Source organism: Dendrobates tinctorius, unplaced genomic scaffold (assembly GCF_039654945.1).
Source record: "Dendrobates tinctorius isolate UK_male_01 unplaced genomic scaffold, ASM3965494v1 ptg000032l, whole genome shotgun sequence".
NCBI classification, from domain to species: domain Eukaryota; kingdom Metazoa; phylum Chordata; class Amphibia; order Anura; family Dendrobatidae; genus Dendrobates; species Dendrobates tinctorius.
In genome coordinates, this window is record NW_027361700.1 from 12,508,465 (window position 1) to 12,522,879 (window position 14,415).

General features: G+C 42.1%; 1 protein-coding gene across 1 annotated transcript; it reads left to right on the top strand.

Annotated features, from left to right (window-relative positions):
* Window positions 1-3,809: 3,809 nt before the first annotated feature.
* Window positions 3,810-9,120, top strand: GIP (gastric inhibitory polypeptide). Its single transcript, XM_073572900.1, has 6 exons — window positions 3,810-3,844; window positions 4,349-4,440; window positions 4,755-4,901; window positions 6,112-6,246; window positions 6,354-6,431; window positions 8,977-9,120. Exons 2-6 carry the CDS (start codon window positions 4,361-4,363, stop codon window positions 8,984-8,986), a joined length of 450 nt encoding a protein of 149 aa, XP_073429001.1. The 5' UTR covers window positions 3,810-3,844; window positions 4,349-4,360; the 3' UTR covers window positions 8,987-9,120.
* Window positions 9,121-14,415: the final 5,295 nt, after the last annotated feature.

Consider the following 14,415-nt stretch of genomic DNA (forward strand, 5'->3'; position numbering starts at 1 on the left):
GGTATCGGCATACTCAGGACAAATTGCGCAATAACTTTTGCAGTCCAATTTTTCCTGTTACCCTTGGTAAAATAAAACAAATTGGACCTGAAGTAATTTTTTTGTGAAAAAAGTTAAATGTTGATTTTTTCTTTTAAACATTCAAAAAATTCCTGTGAAGCACCTGAAGGGTTAATAAACTTCTTGATTGTGATTTTGAGCACCTTGAGTGGTGCAGTTTTTAGAATGGTGTCACTTTTGGGCATTTTCTCACTTTTGGGTATTTTCTATCATATAGACCCCTCAAAGTGACTTCAAATGTGATGTGGTCAGTAATAATAAAATGTTGCAAAAATGACAACAAAAAAAAATTTTGTTTCCAAAATTGTGCTGATGTAACGTAAACATATGTGAAATGTTACTTAGGCTAGTTTCACACTAGCGTTTAAACGACGCGCGCACGGCGCCGCTAAGCCGCGCCCCCTGCAGGCTCCCTGCCCGCCCCTTCCTGTTATCGCCTCCTCCGAGCGCAGAGGGCTGCATGCGTTATGCGCACCCTATCTTTAGCATAGGGTGCGCAGGCCGTGCGCAACTATGAATATATAATATTTTTGAATGTGCGCCGTGCGCGCCAAAATGCAACATGCTGTGTTCGGCGCGCACGGCGCACCTCCAAAAATGCGCAGCGCATGCTATATTCATAGTTGCGCACGGCCTGCGCACCCTATGCTAAAGTTAGGGTGCGCATAACGCATGCAGCCCTCTGCGCTCGGAGAAGGCGATAACAGGAAGGGGCGGGCAGGGAGCCAGCAGGGGGCGTGGCTTAGCGGCGCCGTGCGCGCGTCGTTTAAACGCTAGTGTGAAACTAGCCTTATTAAGTTTTTGTGTGCCATATCTCTGTGATTTAAGGCCATAAAAATTCAAAGTTGGAAAATTGCGAAATTTTCAAAATTTTTGCCAAATTTCCATTTTTTTCACAAATAAACGCAAGTTATTTGAATGAAATTTTACCACTAACATGAAGTACAATATGTCACGAGAAAACAGTGTCAGAATCAGTGGGATCCATGGAAGCGTTTCAGAGTTGTTACCTCATAAAGGGACAGTGGTCAGAATTGTAAAAATTGACCCGGTCATGAACGTGCAAACCACCCTTGGGGGTAAAGGGGTTAAAGCCTACCTTTAGGATCCATAATGTATTCCATTGATCTCTCCTCAAAAAATACGTTGCATCTTCAGTACCATCATCTTTACCACTATCTCCTGTCAGTGGATAGAAACTTGGAGTATCAGATTGCGAAGATCTTGGATTCTTATGTTCGTCGGTTGCTTCAGTATCTGGTACACTGGAGGGGGTATGGTCCTGAAGACAGGATGTGGGTACCAGCATCTGACGTTCATGCGGCCGGACTGGTCTGGGCTTTTCACATGGCACACCCCGATAGTCCTGGTCCTGAGGATCCAGAGTTCCCTTGTAGAAGAGAAGGTACTGTCACGGGGTTGCCGTGACAGTGTGGAGCCAGAAGACCACAGCGTCTGATTGCTCCTACTCCAGCACTGAGAACAAGCACTTCTTCATTTTAGCTGTTCTGGCAGAACAGGGGTTAATCGGCCATATTGGAAATGCCTGTTCTCAGTTGTGCTTGGTTAGCCACTCCTTTCCCCTTTTTATTCTTGGCTCTGTTACAAATCCTTGTCAGAGCAAGCATTTGCTGCATGGCTAATGGTTAGAGAGTAGTATATATCAGGAGTGTTGGAGGAGTTATAAGTGACTGTTGCTTGGTTTGTATGCGTGGTAATTCTGTATCCTTCTCTGTTTTCACACCCTGGTGCATTCCTCTGTTATATGTGAGCGAATATTTTGCATGTCTGGAGTTTTCTGTTAACCCTTGTCTGTGTTGCCTTGTCGGGTTGGTGTAGTATGGTGTACAGTTGTGTCCCCTTTTCTCTTGGTGGGGGAAGAGAACAGACAGAGGGCTAAGGAGATAAGGAAAGGGCGGAGGCCCTAGCATCTTCGCCATCTGAAGTATCCTCCTGGGAGCAGACAGGGAAAGAGTCCCTGGTCTCGGGTCACCCGACAGCTGTGTCGTGACATGTAGACATTGCTTTCCTTATCTAATTAAAAGCTGTTATTTTGTTTGTCGCGAAGAACGTCCACCTACTGTGTCCAATTGTGGTGGTCGCACATGCTTAGTAGTTCAGTCAGTCCCTCAAGGTCCTCTAGTACATGAGTAGTAAAGCCAATATGAATCAGCATACTAAAAGTTGCTTCTTCTCACCAGTAATCGACGACGTGAGAGGAAACTCAGTGGACATTAATATAAGTATATAACAGCAACATATAGACAGAATAACATTTTCTTTAGAATTATTTCAAGTGAAAACTTACTAGGTTTTTAGTTATTTAGCAAAGGAAATTAACATTTAATTGTGAAATAACTCCATTAAGTTTGGGTTTATTGACTAATTAGTTAAACGTGTATAGATCTCATGCACAATTTTCATCAAATGGCCCCCATTATAGAAATAGAATATGAGCACTTTAAGGTGTTTTCCCATCTCCAAGTTCATATCCCAATATGTAGTAGGTGTAATAATAATAATAATAATAACAACAGCACATAACTCCAATTAGAAATGTAGTATAGTTTTTCTGATTCACAATGTGCAGGCATTGAAGGATCTTAGGTATCCATGGTTATGACCACTAGCAACAAGCTAACTGTCACTATATCACTAGTCGTAACCATGGATACATAAGGTCCTGCAATGCCTGCACATTGTGAATCAGAAAAACTATACTACATTAATTGGAGGTATTTGCTAACATTATTATTATTATTACACCTACAACATATTGGGATAGAATCTTGTAGATGGGAATACTACTTTAAAGTAGCCAGAAACACTCAATGGTCTTTTCCAGCTATCACATTTATCCCTATGTAGAGGGACAGTGCATGGCTCATCATTTTCACAAAAAAAGATTTGGGGCCCCTCATTCTTGACAAAGATAAGGGTTCCTGAGGTTTACTGTTCACATGATGGGTCAATAAGGTAAAAAGAAGGTCGTCTTAGGAAAACCCATCTATGTGTAAGTGATAAATGCTTCCACCTATTTTTTAAAATAGATTTATGTGTAGTTGTTTTATCATGCAGATAAGTGTTAATATCCATGAAGACAACCCTATTGTGAAGGGTACAGCTATTGAGAGCCCCCAGGATAAGGTGCAATGGAAGTAAAAGTGAACATTTTCCCTATAGCACTCCATCACTGGAAGAAAAAAAAAAGTAATAAACTGTAGCCATTGAAATATTTTCATTCTTTTTGTTGTTTTTTATGAACAACCGTGGTCATCCAGAACATAAAGACCTGACTTTTAGCTTAGCATCCCATATAAGCTACATAAGAAAAGATCATATTAACTAGACAATAATGTTGCCAAATTTCACATAAAATACTGTACTTTTGTAAAATGTGATCAAATTAGTCTTTGAGGATTATCAGTCAAACTTGCCCTCCTCGCCTATTTCTCTAATATAATAAACAGCTTTCTATCTGGTCAATGAAGCATACATTATTATCGATTGATTAGTATGATTAAGAGACCATTTTCTTGTAAAAGTTTTCCATTCAGAAATCCCCTATATTAATATCACATGGTGATTTACATTAGCTTAATTACGGTACATCAGAGCCAGTGCTTCATGTGCGATTGACTCAATTGGTACTAATGAAGCATATATAATGAGGCCAATTCTTGTACAGCTGGCATGTTCCTGGACAGCCAATAGGAGTATGTCATGGGGTATATAAACTTGTGCTATTCACCAAGCGAGTCAGGAGTACAGGACACTGCTCACGGTAAGCAACATGGCATCCTCCTTACTAATCGTCATGGGTGTATAACATTGTATCGTGGGTTCTTATAGAATATCGATTAGGTTGTTGGTGGTAGATGTACAAGGACTAATGCTAGACCCAGAATCTTACGTTACATCAGTTAACGCCATTATTCTGATTTTCCCATCCATGATTCGTTAAATTCTCTTGACTTCTCATGACTCTTCATCTTACCTGCCCTATAAGAGACTGACCGCTCCTGTATAAAGCTGATCCAGACTTTTTCTGGACATGATACTTTTTCTTTGAAGGTATAAAAGTATGTGTTTATCCTGTTATGTATGTTTTATAGCAATTTAATCCATCAGATCACCGCTGTTGATGATGCAAGGCATTACGTTGTGTGATATCATTGGAAAACAGTGGTTTTATAGAAGCACTATATGGCAATATTAGGTTGGCATTGTGTGGTGTAAATATTTTATATGGAGGTATAATGGCTAACAAATGACTTCTTCTATGCAGATTAGAAACAAAATGATGGCTGCAAAATATTTAGCTGTCTTTCTCACCTTTATTGCCTTACACTCGATTGATTGTGAAGAAACAAATATAAGGTAAAAAGAAAATGCACAAAGATCCGATATACGTCTTTTTTAATGTGTGGAGTCGCCAATAAAGTATCTGAACCAAAACTGCTAAGGCTAGAAAATAAATCTGTTATGCTATTATGTTAAAATCAATTGGTAATTGATAAGAAATCATATGTAACAGCAATGGGAGGAGGTTGGTTCTCATTGTGACTAGCTGCCTGAAAGACCAAGATGATGGAAAAGGGAAAGCCTATGTGTATAACAGATAAAGCATTCATTGGAAGTCCTATGTAGAGTGGTAACTGAGTATATCAATGTGACACCTCTCTCTCTTCTAGGACATCAGGGAGCAGTGAGGTGGCACAGCCCATACAAAGACGATACTCAGAGGCTACTTTAGCCAATGATTACAGCAGATCAGTTGATAACATGCTCAAAAAGAATTTTGTGGACTGGTTGCTGGGCCGAAGAGTGAAGAAAAGCGAGTATGTTGTTTTACATAATGAACATTCCAAATCCTTGTTATTTGTCTTCACCAATAATACCATGGCTGTATAGAACACGGGTCCATCTTTATAATGCTGCCTGTTGCTTCAAAGGGCAGAAATATCTGGGCTTTTCTTCTTGCCATGATCATGCAGCAATCTCCCACCCTCTTGTTTGTATTGCGGTAGTAATGAGAGTCCTTTTTATGTTCCCCCAAGAACAACACACATATTTTGAAGTTGTAGGGTTTTATTAGTGCAAATTTCACTAGGTTTTGTTTACTCTCAATATAGAGCGCTGAATATGTTTTCTCCCCATAGACAATGATGATATATCATTGGAGGTCCAACCTCTGGGTCCCTATTAGTCGCAAGCCACACTTTTTCCGACACAACAGATAACCTAAAGCCTTATAGGAATTGCAGCACAGACTCATTCACTTGATGGATCTGTATTGTTATGCCAGGCAGCAGGCAGATAACAACTATTGTTGCATGGAAGCAGTCACCCAGAATCATTTATGTTTGCCATCTTTTCTCTAGCTCTTCCATCAAAGTTTTTATCCTCTTAATATATTGCAGCCACCATAATATGACACTATTTACTTATGATTGCTCGTTTTGCCCTCCCTTAACTCAACCAGCTGGTAACTGAGCAGTTACTGGTTATGACTGCTAAAGCACATTCACACAGTTAGCGTACAAAACAGGGAGACAAACACCTGAACCTGACAAAACCCTGTGCAGACTAGGAAAAAACCTGCTCTGACCTTGGTCTGTTCCTGCCTGACCACGGAGGTTTACACCCGAAGATAATGCAATGGTGTCATCACTCAATGGTGGCTTACCCTGAATGCCCTTAGCAGCTTCTAGTATTACTAGAGCAGCGATTCCATAAGGAATAAAGGGTATCACAATACAGTACAGTATCCAAATACTGACAGGAAAAAAGATAACAGAACTAAAACACCTAAAGAAAAGGTGTAGCTACTGTGGCTCAGCGAAAAGAGACGCCGACCACAGGATCGAGTGTTCGAATCCAGATGCATGACATTACTGTATTACTATAGCAGTGGCTTCCATCCTGGGACGGATGGTGTGTGGCTTTAATGTGCCGTATAATGGTAAAAAATGTCAGTGCCCAAATAACTATTGTGCTTATTTTTTGTAAAGCTGACACCCTCTGTCCTGTATCCATTCTCTTCCACAGCAATATTTCTGACTTTGACAAAAGACAGGTGGACTTCCAAATTCCAGACTTTAATATGGATACCGAATCGATGGAAGGTTTTGAAGGAAGTAAGAAATTTATGCCTTCGATCTTGAAATACAGACAGATGAACAGGTAAATTAGTGAAAAGCCGTATTCTGTAGTATACCTCATATTAGAGGAATTGCCTGAACAGACAATATGTAATTTAATTTGCTTCTGTTTCTATTGATTCTTTACAGTGTTCAGAATGATGTGAACGCAGCAGTGTGTCAGCAAACCTTGGATCTACTCATGTCAATGGATTTATGCAATGCTAGGTGGGTTTTATATCACTAAGGCCGGTTTCACACATCCAGACAATTCCGGTACCGGAGAAAATGGTCCCGGAGCTGTCCATGTGGATAAGTAGGCCATCCGTGTGCTGTCCGTGTGAATACGTATCACTCACAAAGATTTTGACGCACACGGATCACACACGGACCGCACACGGATGTGATCCGTGTGCAGTACATGTTTACACGCACCCATTGACTTGTATGGGTACGTGAGATCCGTGCTGTGGCACAAAAACGGATATGTCAGCGTATTTTGCACACGGACACACGGTCCGTGAAAACACGCTGATATGTGCATAGACCCATTCATAAGACTGGGTCTACGTACCGGAGACACTGACGTGTGAAACTGCCCTAAGACGTATTAATCTGTTTAACTAATCAGAATAATGGTATATTGGATAATATGTCACACTATGGGCCCAATTTATCACTATTTAAAACGTTGTAAATTATAAATCAGGAAAAACCATCTGGAAGCCCTTAATCAGACCCACAATGGCAAACTAGAAAAAAAACAGGTGAACACATTTAAAATAGCGCATAGGCACAAATTGAAGGAGGAATTTGGTGCAAAAGAAACACCATAAAACAGGCGCAAATAGAATAGTAAATTGGGCCCTAAGTCTTTATAGGTATGATAGCATAACGCCTGCTATATGCTTAAAAAAGTTAGCCTCATCCAGACTTTCATTTTTCACATACGAGTTTTATCCATGTTTTTCACAGATAGCACTCATACTAGTATAGTCCATGTGGCCGTTCACATGTCCGATTTTTTTTGCGGACTGAGAAGTTCGAACAAAATCATGAAGCCATGTCCAATAATGATCCCAGTGTCTGCAAATCGATGGGTCTGTGAAAAAAATTAAAAACAGCATTTGGATGTCATTGACTGCAGCTGTTTTTCACTTTATTATTATGATAACTTTTTTTCATCCGAGAATAACTGATGAAACATGAACCAAAGTTGAATGACATTCTGATAAAAATCTGATTAAACTCTGAACAAAACCATTGATCAAACTAAGATTTCTTTAATATATCAAAAAACAAAATGTCTGAATTAGTGATGAGGGAGCATGCTCGGGTGTCCTCCGAGTATTTTGGTGTGCTCAGAGATTTAGTTTGTGTCGCTGCAGCTGCATGATTTGCGGCTGTTAGACAGCCTGAATACATGTGGGGGTTGCCTGTTTGTTAGGGAATCCCCACATGTATTCAGGCTGTCTAGTAGCCGCAAATCATGCAGCTGCGTTGACACAAACTAAATCTCCGAGCACGCCAAAATACTCGGAGGACACTTGACCATGCTTGGGGAAACCCGAGCAACGAGTATACTCGCTCATCACTAGTCTGAATGTGCGCTTACTGGTTATTCCTCATGTTTCAAAACATCTGTGAAGGCAGAGGAAATTGGTTCAGAAGTAATGAAATTTGGAGGAATATCCTGTAGAACTATAGATATACACACACAGTATTCCTCCAAATATCATGAACCATGGTTTACATAAATAAGTCACTGGTAATATCAATGGTTCATTGACATCACGTTTCATAGCTGGAAAACCCCTTTAAAGAGGACATGTCAGCTCTCCTTACGAGTCTGTTGTAGTCAGATATTGCATTCTCCCTAGTATAACATTTATTTTCTTCCAGCTCTACATTGTACTATTCCTCAGTTATTCCTATAAGAAAATCATGAATACATTGTCAACTGGGAGTTGTCAATTTGGGGTATGCCCATGCACCCACTAACACTGTCCAAACAGTGGAGAGAATGTCAGACTGGATAGAGTACACCATTATGGCCAAGGAAATTGCAAAGCCCAGTTTACAACTTATTAAAAAATTTCTAGAAGGCATTCAGAGTTTTGAGCAAAGAAGGAACTAATGTATTTACTAAAACAGACACAAGATGCGACAGGTTCTCTTTATCATGGTCATGAGAGGTATAACCATTACTTTAAGGCTATGTGCACACGCTGCGGATTCACCCGCGGATTTGTATCTGCGGATCCGCAGGTAAAATGACCTGCGGTTTTACCTGCAGATTGGCCAGCGGTTTTCCCCTGCGGTTTGCCACCTGGACAATGGAATAGGTGGCAAACCGCAGCAGAATCCGCAGAAAGAATTGACATGTCATTTCTTTCTGAGGTTTCAAAACCGCAGCTTTTCCGCAGTTGAAAATCCGCAGCATGTGCACAGCAGAATGTAAATCACATAGACTTACATTGTACTGTACACTGTCTGCAGAACTGCTGCGGAACCGCAGAGGCCATATCCGCAGCAAAAACGGCAGCTTGTCAACATAGCCTAAAGAAGATCCACATGAAACCCAACAGATCCCTCTGATGTAAATTGGGGTCGATCAGGTTTCTTCTTTTTCACTGTAAGAACACTGCTGACTGCTTTTTCCTTTGTTAACATCTGAACTGAGCCCACCAAAGCCCTGTACTATCACTTATCAATAAGGAGAAAGGAGATGGGATGGCCATTTTTCTAATTGCTAAATGTTTTACCTCTACAGATTCCCCTAAGTAATATCGCATCATCCAGTTCACTTCCGGTTTTTGGAGAGACAGCGGAAATATTTGCAGCTTTAATATGTTTGCAGCATTCTATATGTATTCACAATGCAATGTAAGGCAATAAACCTTCATATAAAAAATAATCAACTTTCTAGTATTTCCTGAACTTAAGAATGATGACAGTCACTCTTAAGGAACCATAATTGGGTTCACGTAATTTAATAAATAATAATTTTACTTCTATAGTGCCAACATATTCCATTGCACTTTACAATTCAGAGGGGACACGTATAGACAATATGAGACACTACAGAGTAACATATAATAAAATTGCCGAAAAGGAATGATGGCCCTAATCTATGATGAACTAAGAGTGACACAAAAGTAAGAAGTGCTTGTAGTGTATGATCCAGCCATCATTATATTAAATAGGGATATTCAAATAAGGCTGCATGAACCGGTCATCGGCCAGTATCGGTATAAGTACAGGTACAAAGTTATACTGAACTCTTGAGAATATTTTGGGAGACACATCAAAACTTGTGAAGGCATGTATGATGTGACATCCAAAGGGCTGGGCTACCTGTGCAACCTGACTTAAGTTGCAAGTTCTACCTCATGCTACCAGAGAATAATCAGTCAGGAAGGATAAGTAGAGAGTAAGGTGTTATGAATGAGTCACCGTAGGAGGCAAAAACAGAAATGCTAGCTAAGTCCAGAAAACCAGAGCAGTTGGCAGCTATCGGATTGCAGACCCCTGATCCTATCACAACAACTAACAGTAGCCGTGGGGGGTTCCTACGATGCCCTAGACCCCTCGATCACAGCTGGAGAATTAAATAAGCCTAAAGAAAGAAAGGGGAAATCTAAACTGCCCCAGAGCAGACCCCAAAGCAATAGGCAGCCCCCAACATATAATGACGGTGAAGCAAGATGAAAACACTAACACAGACAGAAAGATAGACTGAGCAAAGACGGGGCCCAAACTACTTAGATAGGAAAGGACAGGAAGGTCTGCAATCTGTGAAAAACCCTATGAAAATAAGAGCCAACAGACTGACAGTGAAAAAGGCCCTGAAGACGCTAGGCTTCAAAAAAGCTATGTCAGTACTCAGGAATATTCTGAAGACAGAGCAACCGGCAAAAGGAGATTCAGCTCATCCCAGCAGGGAATGGCAGAATCCAGAAAAGCAAGGAAAACAAAACATAAATGCAAACAGGCAAAGCAGAAAACTTAGCTTTAGGGAAGCAGGAATCAGACTGGTGTCCTAGAAGTCCACAGAGAAATCACCCGCAAGGCAGAAGGGCGGCGGCAGCCTTATATCCAGTCAGTGACTCCACTCAGCCAGTCATCCTCATTAGGCTCAGGTGCCTGATAATCAGGCTCATTACCTTCCTTTACCAGAATAGGGAGTTCACCAGACCTCAGTGACGAAGGGGAAAATGAACTCACAACAGTACCTCCCCCTTGAGGAGGGGTCACCGAACCCTCAACCACGCCACCAGGGCGATCAGGGTGAGCCCGGTGAAAGGCACGCACCAATCTTTTGGCATGAATATCAGAGGCAGAGACCCAGGAATTATCCTCCTGACCATAACCCTTCCACTTAACCAAATACTGGAGTCTCCGTCTAGCCAGACGGGAATCCAGTATTTTCTCTACCTCATATTCCATGTTACCTTCAACCAATACAGGGTCTGGAGGTGCCACCCCAGGAACAACTGGTTCAACAAACCTCTTCAACAAGGACTTATGGAACACATTATGGATTTTAAATGTGACAGGAAGAGCCAAACGAAAAGAGACCGGATTAATAATCTCCAAAATCTTGTAAGGTCCAATAAATCTAGGCTTAAACTTAGGAGAAGCCACCTTCATAGCAATATTTTTTGATGATAACCACACCATATCACCAATCTTAAACTGGGGACCAATGGTCCTATGTCGATTGGAAAACCGCTGGGTCTTTTCCTGGGAGAGAGATAACTTATCCACCACTTGGTCCCAGATCTGGTGCATTCTCTCCACCACAGTGTCAACACCTGGGCAGGCAGAAGGCTCCACCTGCCCTGAAGAAAATCGAGGATGAAACCCAAAGTTACAAAAAAAAGTGACATCAAAGTGGCAGAACTAGCTCTATTATTTAAAGCAAATTCGGCCAAGGGCAAAAACGAAACCCAATCATCCTGATCAGCGGAAATAAAACATCTCAAATACGACTCCAAGGTCTGGTTTGTTCTCTCTGTCTGCCCATTGGTCTGAGGGTGAAAAGCAGAGGAGAAGGACAACTGAATTCCCAGCTTGGAACAGAAAGTCCTCCAAAATCTAGACACAAACTGAACTCCTCTGTCAGACACAATGTTCTCAGGAATCCCGTGTAAGCGAACCACCTGTTGCAAAAACAGGGGCACCAACTCAGAGGAAGATGGCAACTTAGGGAGTGGTACAAGATGAACCATCTTAGAGAACCTATCACAAATCACCCAAATAACAGTCATTCTTTGAGAGACCGGCATATCAGAGATGAAATCCATTGAAATAAGGGGCCATGGCCTCCTGGGGACCGGCAAAGGCATCAACAACCCACTAGAGCGAGAACAAGATTTAGACCGGGAGCAAGTCCCACAGGACTGCACAAAATTCCTGACATCATGAGACAAGGTGGGCCACCAAAAAGAGCGACTCACCAGATCTCTAGTACCAAAAATACCTGGATGACCAGCCAATGCAGAGCAATGAACTTCAGACATCACTCTCTTCTTCCACTGGTCAGGAACATACAACTTTCCACTGGGACAACGCTCAGGTTTGTCCTCCTGGAACTCTTGCAGAGCAAGTCTCAAATCGGGCGAGATGGCAGAAAGAACTACCCCTTCGCCTAAGATGGTAGCAGGCTTGGTCACCACAGGAGAATCAGCAAAGAAACTCCTAGAGAGGGCGTCTGCCTTGACATTCTTAGTTCCAGGAAGAAAAGAGACCACAAAATCAAAACGTGTAAAAAACAAGGCCCACCTAGCCTGTCTAGGGTTCCAAGCGTTTAGCTGACTCTAGGTAAATCAAATACTTGTGGTCAGTGAGGACCACAACTTGATGTTTAGCTCCCTCCAACCAATGTCTCCACTCCTCAAATGCCCATTTCATGGCCAACAGTTCCCGATTCCCCACATCATAGTTACGTTCAGATGGAGAGAACTTTCGGGAAAAGAAAGCACAGGGATTCATTTTAGATGTTACAGGATCCTTTTGGGACAAAACAGCTCCTGCACCAATCTCAGAAGCATCCACCTCTACCTGGAACGGGAGTGAGACATCAGGTTGCCGCAAAACCGGGGCGGAGGTAAATCTTCGCTTCAGCTCCTGAAAGGAAGCAACAACCTCAGGAGACCAATTCAACACATCAGCACCCTTCTTAGTCAGATCAGTCAATGGCTTGGCAATACTAGAAAATTTTGCTATAAATTTCCGATAAAAATTAGCAAAACCCAAAAACTTCTGGAGGGCCTTCAAAGAAGTGGGCTGAACCCAATCATAAATGGCCTGTACCTTGGCCGGTTCCATTTCAATAGTTGACGGAGACAAAATAAATCCCCAAAATGAAATCCTCTGTACTCCAAAAAGGCATTTCGATCCTTTGACATACAGGGAATTCTCCCTCAAGATCCGGAACACAGTCCGAATATGTTCCACATGAGAATCCCAATCCTTGGAGAAGATCAAAATATCATCCAGATAGATAATCAAAAATTTATCGACAAAGTCTCGGAAAATATCGTTCATGAAGCACTGGAAGACAGAAGGGGCATTAGTGAGCCCAAAAGGCATCACCAGGTACTTAAAATGTCCCTCCGGAGTATTAAACGCCGTCTTCCATTCATCCCCCTGCTTAATGCAGATAAGATTATACGCCCCCCTGAGGTCAAGCTTGGTAAACCAGCAAGCACCTCTAACTCTAGAGAATAGATCCGAAATCAGGGGTAACGGATACTGATATTTAATAGTAATTTTATTGAGGGCACGATAATCAATACAAGGCCTTAAAGAACCATCCTTTTTGGCCACAAAAAAAAACCCGGCACCTGAGGGTGAAGAGGATGGTCTAATATGACCCTTCTCCAACGCCTCCTTAATATAGGACCGCATAGCCTCGTGCTCGGGTACAGATAAATTGAAGAGCCGACCCTTGGGAAATTTACACCCCTGGCTTAGTTCAATTACACAGTCATAACTCCTATGAGGAGGCAAGGACGCAGACTCATTCTCACTAAATACATCATAAAAGTCCGCCAAATAGTCAGGAACATCATGCGACTGAGGAGAGGTGGAAACAAACGGAGCCTCACTAAAGGCACACCGACAACCCCAACTCACCACAGACACAGACTTCCAATCCAAAACTGGATTATGAATTTGCAACCAGGGAAACCCCAGAACAACGGCATCATGCAGACCATGCAACACCAAAAATCTGCAATTTTCTTGATGGTCTGGGGCGACCCGCATGACGACCTGGGTCCAAAACTGAGGTTTATTTTTAGCCAAAGGAGTAGCATCAATCCCCCTCAAAGGGATAGGCGTCTGCAGAGGTGTCATTGGAAATCCACAACGTTTAGCAAAATCAAAGTCCATTAGGTTTAGCGCTGCTCCCGAATCCACAAAAGCCTTGGCGGAAAATGTGGACAGGGAGCAGATCAGAGTAATTGCCAGAAGAAACTTAGGTTGAACACCACCAACAGAAAACGTGTGTGCAAAGCGTTTCTCTCGTTTAGGACAAACAGAAATAATATGCGAGGCATCTCCACAGAAAAAACACAGCTCATTACGCCTTCTGAACTCCTGACGTTGCGCCTTAGACAAAACTCTATCACATTGCATAGGTTCAGACGTCTGTTCAACCGGTGGCAACACCTTTCGTGCAATCCTGCGTTCACGTAAACGCCGATCAACTTGAATGGCTAATGACATAGAATCGTCCAGACCAGAGGGAACAGGAAATCCCACCATAGTATCTTTTACGGCTTCTGACAAACCCTTCCGAAAGAGAGCAGCCAAGGCATTATCATTCCAGGTAGTAAGGACCGCCCACTTTCAGAACTTTTGACAGTACAACTCTGCAGAATCTCGACCCTGGTTTAATGCCAACAGGGTCTTTTCAGCCTGATCAATAGCATTAGGTTCATCATACAACAACCCCAAAGCTTGAAAGAATGCGTTCACATTAGTCAGAATAGGATCATCTGGTTTCAAAGAAAACGCCCAATCCTGGGGATCGCCACGCAGCAAAGAGATGACAATTTTAACCTGCTGCGCGGAGCTCCCTGACGAGTTAGGCTTCAAGGCAAAAAATAATTTACAATTATTTTTGAAACTCAAAAATTTAGATCGATCCCCAAAAAATACATCAGGTGTAGGGATCTTTGGTTCAACAGCATGCGAACGA

What these genes read in the sequence shown, in the direction of transcription:
- GIP (XM_073572900.1), top strand. Translation starts at nt 4,361, where the DNA reads ATGATGGCTGCAAAATATTTAGCTGTCTTTCTCACCTTTATTGCCTTA. An exon ending in TGTGAAGAAACAAATATAAG is followed by an intron (nt 4,441 to 4,754) that starts GTAAAAAGAAAA and finishes TCTCTCTTCTAG; the next exon opens with GACATCAGGGAGCAGTGAGG. An exon ending in AAATACAGACAGATGAACAG is followed by an intron (nt 6,247 to 6,353) that starts GTAAATTAGTGA and finishes GATTCTTTACAG; the next exon opens with TGTTCAGAATGATGTGAACG.